Source organism: Drosophila miranda, assembly GCF_003369915.1.
Source record: "Drosophila miranda strain MSH22 chromosome Y unlocalized genomic scaffold, D.miranda_PacBio2.1 Contig_Y1_pilon, whole genome shotgun sequence".
Classification (NCBI taxonomy): Eukaryota; Metazoa; Arthropoda; class Insecta; order Diptera; family Drosophilidae; genus Drosophila; species Drosophila miranda.
Genome location: NW_022881603.1, coordinates 26,898,775 through 26,910,193, shown reverse-complemented (window position 1 = coordinate 26,910,193; position 11,419 = coordinate 26,898,775). Strand labels below are relative to the sequence as shown.

Here is an 11,419-nt window from a genome sequence, read left to right as displayed (position 1 = left end):
TGCCTTTCATCAAAGCCGACGCATCCCCAAATATCGATCCAGGCACGTACGCCACCGACACGAAGATGCAGCCGAGGAAAGCAACGCCCGAAGCCAGAGTCGGGAGTTCCAAGAGAAGGGCTCATGGAAACTAGCCAGCAGCAGAGAGATCAGTTCCGTTTGAGACAAGCAGACGTAAAGTTAAGTCGGGGAATTCAACCAATCTTGTGACATAAAGAAATTAAGTACTAAAAATAAAATCTTTTTTAAAAACTAAATTTCGAGTTGCGGATATTTAACTATATGTAAACAGATATATAGGCCCTTGATATCAGCAGATGACTATGACTGAACTTAAGGACGGCGTACAAATAGGGTTGGTCGTGTGCACTCTTGCTAGGCTCGGGTCTAGCTCGCCGGATGGTCGGGGTTCTTCCTCACCTAATTGTACTATCGTACTCCACTACATTTAAATAGTGCACTTTACGGGAAACTATAAGTGATTATACAAAAACAAAGTAAACTGAAATACTGATAGCGCCGACACGCCAAATAAAAGCCCTACTGAACCATTTCTATTTAGAGAGAACCTAGGTGTTGATTGCCCCTCTCTTCTGTACCCACCCTACCATGACAATGCGTTCGAGTTCTTGCATTGTCCCTTGATGAATCCTTTACTAAGATTTACCACATTTTATAAGATCCTGGCACGGATACTCGACAGACCATTTTAATGATTTTAAAGATTCATTTCAATTCAAAACGATTCATATTTTAATATAATGGGAGACTTCAATTTCAATATTCATTACGTTGCAGTTGTAGAACCACAACAATTGACTTAGGTTCTAATTTGTGGGTAATATTCCCTTAATCCTAATTATCATATAAGTTTAGTTATAAATTCATTATTTTAAAGCATGAAAATTATTAGGGTATAGATATATATATATATATAAACGAGAGAATAAGAATCGAAATCGTAAACAAAAGCTAGATCAGACTGGGGTGCATTATACACACTGAGCAGACGGGTTTGAATCATTATACGTTGTATGCATATCTACACTTTCAAGCCAATGGCTCTTTTGACCAAACTACTTTTCGCTGTACATAATTACTCACTCCGGCGTTATTGTCTTACGCTGATCGTTGGGCCCAATGATGTCGTAGATGTTGACCGCAGCTGTTTAAAATATGGAAAATCATAAATATATAATGCATACAATACAATTACGCTACAAACACCGTCGCATAGTCATCAGCCAGTTGTTTTGGTTTTCATAAATTTAATTGTTATGCTCTATCGCGAAAATTGAACCAAAAAGTAACAAACGAAAGAGAATTTAGTGTGCATATGCACATATGTATGTAGATATGTACGCGCGTAACATCAAAGAGGGGTGTTAATAAAATTTCAGTTACATTACGTTAAACTGCTGATGTTTATGCGTTGGAACTCGATAATGAATTAAATGTAAATTGGAAAAAACTCGATCCCGTGCGGCTGCTTTGTAGACTCTTGCCCGCCTGAAGTTGGTTAGAGGTCAACAGGTGCGATGTATATGGTTCCTGGCCGTACTGACGAATCTTCCGCCAAGCCTATATTTAGTTATTTATGACTGAGCAGCACTAAATATTCTTGGCGATTGAGGCTGATCTGGTTCACTTGGATCTTTGGAGATTCCGAACTCGGTGGTAATATAAGATCCAGAAAAGATGAATTATGGTTGGAGTTGGAGAGACCTCGACAACTGTACGCCTAAGCCAGCTCCCAGGGTAGTCTTCTCGAGACTATACCGCGATGGGGCAGCTTAGGTACACTTCCCTGCAACATAGGTTATGTCAGCACGTGCACGGCATTAATATGAAAACATACCTTTTTCCCCAAATATATCTGCACTAAATTCTTCTTATTCACTGACCACTGGACTGTACGGCACTTATAATTATATGCTTCCAGCATATATATGTGGAAATATATATATTTTCCGGACAGCACTATATATATATATGTGTGCACTGTGTATGTTGCTCGCACTCGGGAATTATCACGTCTTTACAGATCGATCAACTTTCTTCTTTTGTTCAAAGCAGTAATAGACGATGGACTGAGTAGCCTGTGCAGCAGAGCTTTTGAGCTTTTTACTAACTGTGCAATCGTATGATCTAGAACATTCGAGCAGCATTAGACGATCGTCTAATGCACAGCATAGCTTAACTGTGCAATCGTACGATTGCCGTCTATGCTTCCCACTGTCCGTCGCTTGCATGTGTGCGTGGGCGTTCGGACTTAAGAGCGGCTAAAGCTTGGATCCAACCTTAAGAGCGGCTAAAGCTTGATCATTTGAAAGATCACTAGGGGGTCTCACGAGACGAAAGAAGATAACCAATTCCCTATATTTTTGTGCTGGCTACTACAAATATCCATATAGTCAAGCACATGTAAATCGCCATGAAGAACTTCAGGTAGAGGGGTAGCAGGAGGGATCGTCTGAGCCTCTGCCTTCCATTACGCTTTTCCTCGTGCATTAACTTGATGAGAAGGGGCTGCACCTCCATTAGAGCTCTGTCCCGAAAACCGCGCGATAATACCGTATATAATATGACCGCATACGCGACCAGGTACCAGGAAGGTAATCAAAATAAGTTTTGGGAAGGCATGAGATCCCCGAAAACCATTCCGTGACTCTCAAAGAAGTGGTCGAGTTAGCACGAGGGTTGCGATATTCACGACCAGTGCATAACATCTCGAGAAACATGTCTGCTTAAAGATTGAGCCTACCATCCGATTCGAAGTATAGCCAGCGCGTATCCGAAATATATTTGCACCAACAAATGAGACATGACCGGATGCTCTGTCCGCCAGAGTCGAAGCTCAACTGAATTCCATTTGCTTAGTTAATGAACTAAAATAAAGTGCTCGATGGCAGGCCTAGTGGTGATGCGGAGTGGATTCGTATCTGGAACCTTTTCGATGAAACTAATCAATAAGTGGAACGATAGAAATGTGCATTATTAGTATTTTTATTGATTGTGTTGCTTAGCGGACATCATCAACTGGTACTGAAGAAGCATTACGGAGTGGCATAGAATAGCCGCCATCATGTTAAGCCACTGTTTTCGATTGGCTGGGAAGAGGCCGCAAATCTTCAAATTAAGATTCATGCTGTTTTGGTAGATCACATACGAACGTAGCTGGAAATTAAATGGAACCTTAGGAGGTAGTTTCTAGTTGTTCTGGTGTGTTCATTGAAGTACCTCGTTGGTCATGACGCCCTCGCTAGCATGCGCTGGTACTGAGCCACCAAATCGCATATATAGTCGGTCATGAAAAAGTCCACCGTCAGTATCCAATAGAGAAGACCTCCATAACATTTTGCGAATAAAGTCGTGGGTTCACTGCTCGTGTAAATCATACCAATATAGCCATTGATGACAGTGAATATAATATAGTCGAAACGGGATGGTAACATCTGACGACCGTAGATCCTGTTTATCTTGTGCGCTGTCTGGCTGAGGCTGGCGTGAAAAGACCATAGACTTCGCATCTCCTCAGCGTAACCAGATGTTAGCGGCGAGGGTGTGGAGATGAGCTCCTCCAGTTGCTGGTTCACGAAATCATATCCTCATATCATCATATCATATCCACGTAGTTCACCACATAAAGGACGAATGGAGTTATCCACATGAATCGCGGCAGCCAAACAGCCACGTAATACAATTTAACAGCCGACATAAGAGCCACCGGCAGCATTGTCACCGTGATGACATTGAGGATCAGAGTGTAAGCCCTGGCTATTCGTGTTTGCATAAATCTATCATCGACATTGGAAGATGTCCAGCATCAAGAGTATCCCCATTGTCCTGTCCCTCTTGAACTGTTCTCGTTGGGCCTTCCCGTGCAACTGAATTGCTGGAATTCCTTAAATTCGTGTGTGTAATATTGGAACAATTAGCTAATTATGGTATTGAAAATTCCAAGATTCCGATACACAGCACATTATAAATTGATCACTTCCACACATATGAAGGTAACAAAAAGGTAAGGGTAGTTGTTCAATCGATCAAAAACAAACAGATTAGCACTTTATGGTTTTGTTTACCAAGCAAATGTGGTCCCTTTTACCCCCTAAAGGTATGAATAGGCAGGTAATTGCAATGTCCGCCACCACCAAAATGAAAACTTACCTGTTGTGCATGTATATTTGATGGCTGGAGAATCCTAACATCAGTCGAATCAGGACGCCCGTCAAGTTTACATCACGCAATGGATAGTTCTCTGTCGTATCTGCCAGTAAATCCCGCAAGTTTAATGCTGATTGTTTTAGTCATCTCTCTTCTGGATTACATGTTTAATTGTTGGTCTGAACTCAATCGAAACACTGCAATTGGTACAAATTATATAACCAGCGTCAACAGGTGTCTGGCAAGCAGTTCACTTTTCGATAGGACATGGGACGCCGAGACTTCAAATGGACGCATCTGCGGCTTGAGACACCTTCAACTGCGCCATCGTGTCAAACTGATGGCAGGAGTTAAGCGGCGGCTCGACCAGGACTTCTAACACATAATAAAACGAGGGGGAACGTTGTGAGTTGCAGCGGACACCGCAACTCTACAGTTATACCCGATACTAAGTCAGTAGAAGAGAGAGCCACTCCGGCAGACGCCGCTAATTTGAACGACACGACAAAGAGTGCGTGCGAGAGAGACAGAAAATCAGTCTGATCGTGACGTCGGGGGCTGCGTAGCCAGTGCAAATTGATTTGTTCCTTTTGGCTATACAAATGATCTTATCTGATCCAGATTCAGCAATCTGATAGATATGATCATTATCTATGATTCTGCGTTTTTTAGTTTTCTCGTATCCTCAATATTGTGGATGCAACAGATTTTCGTTCTTTGTGGGGGCGGAAGGGGTGGGGCGAAATTTTGAGATATACGTTTTAAAGTGAGATCTAACAGGAGTGCGGATACCAAATTTGGTTACTCTAGACTTAATAGTCTCTGAGATTTGTGAATCTCGAAATTTTGAAATATTTTTGTAGCAGTGACATATCACAGAAGTCTGGATCTAAAACATCGTTGCTCTAGCTCTTATAGTCTTTGAGCACTAGGTGCTAATAGGGACGGACAGACGGACAGACGGACGGACGGACATACGGACAGACAGACAGGGCTCAATCGACTCGGCTATTGATGCTGATCAAGAATATATATACTTTATGGGGTCGGAAACGATTCCTTCTGGACGTTACACACCCATTTTCACCACAAATCTAATATACCCCAATACTCATTTTAAGTATCGGGTATAACGAGGGGGAACGTTGTGAGTTGCTGCGGACACCGCAACTCTACAGTTATACCCGATACTAAGTCAGTATGGCTCTCCTCCGGCAGACGCCGCTAATATTAAACGACACGACAAAGAGTGCGTGCGAGAGAGACAGAAAATCAGTCTGAGCGTGACGTCGGGCGCTGCGTAGCCACTGAAAATTGATTTCTTGCTTTTGGCTACAAAAATGATCCGATCTGATCCAGATTCAGCAATTCGGGGCGAAGTTTTGAAATATTTTTGTAGCAGTGACATATCACAGAAGTCTGGATCCAAAACATCGTTGCTCTAGCTCTTATAGTCTTTGAGCACTAGGCGCTGAAGGGGACGGACAGACGGACAGACGGACGGACGGACAGACAGACAGGGCTCAATCGACTCGGCTATTGATGCTGATTAAGACTATATATACTTTATGGGGTCGGAAACGATTCCTTCTGGACGTTACACACATCCATTTTCACCACAAATCTAATATACCCCAATACTCATTTTGAGTATCGGGTATAAAAATTGTACAAGTTTACCTCCAAGACTTTGTTTCCATAGAATTGGCGCCGCAGCCGGTGCTCGCCTCTAACATCGTGATTCATCGCACAGCTCTGCAATCGATATTCTTCATCGTCAGTACTACCAGATAGCTTGCTTTTTTACGAAGGTGGCAGCGCTGAAAGAAGAGCTGTTGCAGGTCGCGTTTTAATGTTAAAATATTTTTTAAAAAGCACATTTATTGCCAATCCGTACGATGTCCTGCTTTTCCCACGTGATGAACACCATAACGGGTGAGAACTCATGGCTGGAGCGCGAGGACGACTACGATTACCATCAGGAGGTGGCCAATGCCGGCTTCGGCGACATGCTGCACGACTGGGAGAGGAATCAGAAGTATCTCGCGGCTCTAAGGAAAACCATTAAGGGAATGCGTTCCGCAGGAAGGGAATTACATGTCCTGGACATTGGCACCGGGACCGGCATACTCTCAATGATGGCCTTAAAAGCTGGGGCGGACTCCGTTACGGCCTGCGAGGCATTTCTGCCCATGGCAAATTGTGCTGCCAAGATATTCTCCGACAATGGGGTCGCCGACAAGGTGCAGCTGATTCGAAAACGCTCAACAGACATCAAAATTGGTGCGGACTTAGATATGCCACAGCGAGCGAATCTCCTGGTAGCTGAGCTGCTGGACACAGAGCTGATTGGCGAGGGCGCCATCAGCATCTACAATCATGCCCATGCCGAGCTGCTCACCGATGACGCTCTGTGAATACCGGCCCGCGCCAGGTGCTACGCCCAGGTGGCTCAGTCGCCGCTGGCCTCGCAATGGAACAGCCTAAAGATTCTCCCAAATCTGGATGGTGAAGCCTTGCTCCGTCCGCCAGAACATTTGAAGAGCTGCAAGGGAGAGGCTGCTCTTCATGATGTTCAGCTCTCGCAGCTGCCGGCCGGCACCTTTCGCCTGCTGACAGAGCCCATCGAGAAAAGAGAGGGAAGCAGAGGGAGAAACTGGTGCAGCTGCAGGCGAGTCAGCCGGGTGCCGCGGAGCTGGTGTTCTACTGGTGGGACATACAACTGGACGATCAAGGGGAAATCCTGCTCAGCTGTGCTCCGTACTGGGCCCATCCGGAGCTCAAAGAGTTGTCTGCCAGCAAGGAAGAACGCTTACCTGTGGCCAATCTAGTGCCCTGGCGAGATCACTGGATGCAGGCCATCTATTACGTGCCCAAACCGCCGCAGTTGGCCACTGCTGGTCAGGACTTCTACTTGAGCTGCCACCACGATGAGTACTCGCTCTGGTTCGATGCTATGCTGGAGGCTCTGGCCAAAACCGTGCGTCGGCACTTGACCTATTCCCGCAGCAGAATCGGCCAGCTAAATCAGGCCATACGCAACAATCGTTACCTGCGATACCTGGAGGCGACCATAGTGCCAAAACAATCGAACGTCCTGGTCCTAGGAAATGGCTGTCTGCTAGGGCTGGCTAGCGCGGCCCTTGGGGCAGCCTCGATTCAGCTTCACGAGCCACATCGATTCTCACGCCGACTGATCGACTCAATTGTGCAGCACAACGAATTGAAGAATGTTAAGTATGTGGAGAACGTTGAGCAACTGGAGTACACTGAATTGGTCGCTCTGAGTCATGTCTTTGCTGAACCCTACTTCCTCAATGCTATTCTGCCTTGGGATAACTTTTACTTTGGCACATTGCTAATGAAACTAAAGGATAAACTACCGGAGAATGTGGAGATTTCGCCATGTGAGGCGAGAATATTTGCCCTGCCCGTGGAGTTCTTGGATTTGCACAAGATTCGTGCTCCTGTTGGGAGCTGCGAAGGGTTCGACCAAGTCTCTTTGATGAAATGGTCGAGGTAAGTGTGATTTTGATGGATTTTGCTGACTCCCGTGAGACTTTTACGAATTGCATTATTTACAGAGATCCGCTGAACAGGCAGTGTCCCTGGTGGAGGCGCAACCATTGTGGGAGTATCCTAGTCGCGCGCTAGCCGAGCCCCAGCAGCTTCTCAGCGTTGACTTTGCCAACTTCAATGTCGAGCACCATCTCCAGGGAAGCATAGAGCTGACGCAGTAAGTCTTAACCATTGGAATCTCTGGCTGTAATCAGCTCATGACCTATATATTCTTTTTCCAGATCGGGTGTCTGCAATGGAATCGCCCATTGGGTGGACTGGCATTTGGATAAGACCAAAGACTACAAAATACCTGACTGACAACATACTTTTTTTATTTTTAGGAATATATTTTTTAGACTTAGGTTCTTTTTTTAACTTTTTTATTTCTGCCAGAAGCCTGTTGCATTTCTTTTTATAAAAGTTATTAGACTTAGAATTTTTTTTACATTTTTCGCAAATAGATACTTCTTTTTCTGCATCAATTTCGGGCTCAATAAATTCAACAGAATTATTTTCCAGTTCAATTTCTAAGTTCAAAGTTGGAATAGCTTCGCTTTTCAACTTTTTCTTTCCTATATATTGTATGCGCTAGAAAAATGATCATCGCATATAATCAGTTTTTGTTCATAATTCTCCAGTGCAACACAACATTTTTCGCGCCAAATTTGACCAAAAATGCTGTCTGCAGGCGGAAAATTAAACATTTTTATACGAGGATTGGTACGCCTTGATTTTTGGCATGTCTTCACAATGCATTGCCGGCCGGACTTTGCAACACCTTTTCTTATTCCTCTCATATTTGTTTACAACTGATTGCAATGATTGCTAAACAAGAAGTGAAGAAGCGAGCCTGTATATTGTGTATATGTGTGTATGTCCTAGGTCTGCACGGCCATAAACCGGTTTCGCCCGTAGCATATACGGCTTTTAGCTTCACACACAAGCGCATGTCAGTGGCTGCGTGCCGAAACCGTAGGGCTGCGTGGTCGCTGATGTCTTTGGCGCGGCACAGTGGGGACTCAGCCGAAAAAGTCAAAAAATTGTATGAGTGCTTTAGATAAATTTTATGTACATACGCATCTAATAGGGAATTTTCCAATCGAATTTTCAAGATAGTTTTAGTTTAGGAGATATAAGCACTCAAAGTTTAACATTTTTTCAGTGTGCAAATATTTATTGACTAACTAACTAATTTAGCAAGCTGAGACGGCCAAAGGTCCCACTGTGCCGCTCCAAAGACATCGGCGATCCGCGACCACCGCTTTGACGGTGAAGGCATTTCCGAACAGACGAAACCGATGGGCAGCGGGGTCGCGGTAGAGACGAAGTACAGGCGAAAAGGGAATTGAAACCCCCGCGCTCCCTCGTGATTTTTGGGTCCTAATGTTAGGACCCGCCATAGAACAGCTTTTTGGTCGCTCATGCGACATCTTGGTATTGTATAGTCTTTGATAAGACCAACAATCCCAAGTCCATCGTAAGCACCGGCCCCAGCAAAGCAGTAGTTCCAGGCGAGTTTGTCAAGTGGGATATGTTTGTGCGCCAGGGCGTGCACTTTCCAAGGAAACCCACCGAACTTTCCGGCCGTGTGGCGTGGAGTATAGACTTCAAGCCATTGCTGGGCCAGCTGGACTTTGGCTTTTCACAAGAAAAGAGATGAACAGCGCATACAAATGTTCATTAATTCACATAAATTTGGACAATTAAAAAAAGAAACAGAAAACTTTGAAACGACGAATATCAGCTTAACATTTTATGTCTTTGGAATCTCATCCTCCATGCGCGTGAGCACAATGTTCCTGTCTGTCTGGGAATTCGGATTGGCGATCTTCAGGCCAAACTCGCCCCCCTTGAGACGTTGGCGCAAGTCGAGGGCCCGTATGTCAGTCATCAAGGAATGTTGCTTGTTTTCCAGATCCACATCGATCTTCTGGGCATGCTCCTCCATGAGGTTGTAGTTGGCTTTCCTCAATCTTGGCAATCAGAAGACGCCGGATCTCGCGGAGCTTCTCCACCTCCACACAGAGCATCTCGTGAGCCTGGTCCATGCACAGCTCCATGCCCGAGCGTTGGGCACGATTCTCCAGCCGTGTTTCGGCCAACTTCAATCCGTCGGACTTGTCACGCAACGCCTGCTCCAGCGTCTTGATCTCACAAACCGCCTGCTCCATTTCGTCCTTCATTTTCATCTTCTGCCACTCGAGTTTGTTGCGTGCGCGCTGGGTCTCGAAGATGCGCTTGCGAATGGTGTGCTCGGCTCGCTCCTGCTGCGACTGGAGCATGTTGCGGGCATTCTCCGCCAGCTGCTTCATGTTCTTCACATGCTCCAACCAGGTCTCGTAGGAACACGAGCTACAAAGAATCACCATCTCACAGTGGTTCACAAAAATCGTACGATTGAGGGCTACTCACTTCATTGGATTCCTGGTGGGATCCGGCTTGTAAGATATGTTCGCGGCGTTGCGGTCCAAAGCCAATTGTGAATTGTCTAGCTCGACTGCCTCCAGTTTGTTGTCGATCTCCATGCCGATCTTAAAGCGCACCTCCTCCAGGCGCGTCAGCTTCTCCCAAGCCTTCTGGCAGCGGTCGGCCAGAAATCGTTGATTGTTCTCCAAAATGGCCAGCTCGTTCTTGATCTCCGTGTCGGCCTCATCGTAGGTCATCTCAGAGCCAAGACGGCTATCACGCATGGTCAGGCACTCGGCAATGACCGATATGGAACCAGTCAGAGTCTCCAGCTCGCGTTCGGTTGCATTTTTCTCCTCCTGGAGCAGGTAAATCTCGCGCTGAATACGCTCAAATGTCTTCGATATGATGTCGCGCCAACGATTCAGCTCGGATATACTGAAACAGAGACAGCATTCAAACTTAGCCCGTAGAACTACAACCCCTTCTCACCGGTCTGTTAGGCTTTCATTGGTCTCATAGTTGGCCCAGTCGCCTTCGATCCTGGTCTCGTTCCGCAACGAACGCGATGCGTGTCGTATGGCGAAGGCGTCCGATCGACGGGCATCTGCAACATTCCGCAGCTGGCTAACACGAGCATGCCAATCCGTCAGCGAGATATGCTGCAGCGGCTTCTCCATTGTGACCACCGAATGGAAACCCATGATGATATAAAATGTAGGAAAATGATAAACGAAAATAATATTTATTTTTTCTCACAACAGGAACGCTTCATAACTTGGACTGAATCATGATGCAATTATACAAGGTGGTCTCGTCGGGAGCCGAAGTTCCTTCGTGTTGTCCCTTATCGTCAGTGCATGCTTGCTTGTTGATGATGAAGGTTGTTCACGGACGAATTTTTTGATATATTCTTAACCCTTATGTCCCGACAACAACAAAATTATAAAAAGCATATAAAAAAATACCACAGAATTAGAAGTAATCTTTATATATTATGTAAAAGAACATTTTAATATAACTAAAAATGTTGAAGAAAAATTATTAATGGCTGCATAAAATTTAAATATTAATATATCAGTAAAATCATTTTATTTTACAATTTTAAAACCCATGGGCTGCTAAGGGTTAATCAACATCAACATATACCGTCTCACTCAAACTCACTATACTATGTGCCCTTCACTCGCACTTATTGCTAGCATACGTTAAGGGACTAACTTTTGCCGACGAGACCACCTTGTATAATTGCATCATGGACTGAATTAAAGGTACGAGAATTTTC

At 45.0% G+C, this 11,419-nt stretch overlaps 2 protein-coding genes and 2 pseudogenes across 2 annotated transcripts; 2 read left to right on the top strand and 2 right to left on the bottom strand.

Annotated features, from left to right (window-relative positions):
• Positions 1–3,006: 3,006 nt before the first annotated feature.
• LOC117191557 (putative gustatory receptor 59b) lies at positions 3,007–4,021 on the bottom strand. Its single transcript, XM_033396386.1, has 2 exons — positions 3,241–4,021; positions 3,007–3,177 (listed from the first exon to the last, which is right to left on the bottom strand). Exons 1-2 carry the CDS (start codon positions 3,355–3,357, stop codon positions 3,007–3,009), a joined length of 288 nt encoding a protein of 95 aa, XP_033252277.1. The 5' UTR covers positions 3,358–4,021.
• Positions 4,022–4,234: 213 nt separating this feature from the next.
• Positions 4,235–4,565, top strand: LOC117190874. The gene has a single exon (XM_033395893.1). It carries the CDS (start codon positions 4,250–4,252, stop codon positions 4,544–4,546), a length of 297 nt encoding a protein of 98 aa, XP_033251784.1. The 5' UTR covers positions 4,235–4,249; the 3' UTR covers positions 4,547–4,565.
• A 1,305-nt stretch (positions 4,566–5,870) lies between these two features.
• Positions 5,871–9,404, top strand: LOC117190872 (annotated as a pseudogene).
• On the bottom strand, positions 9,388–10,915 carry LOC117190873 (annotated as a pseudogene).
• Between the last annotated feature and the right edge of the window lie 504 nt (positions 10,916–11,419).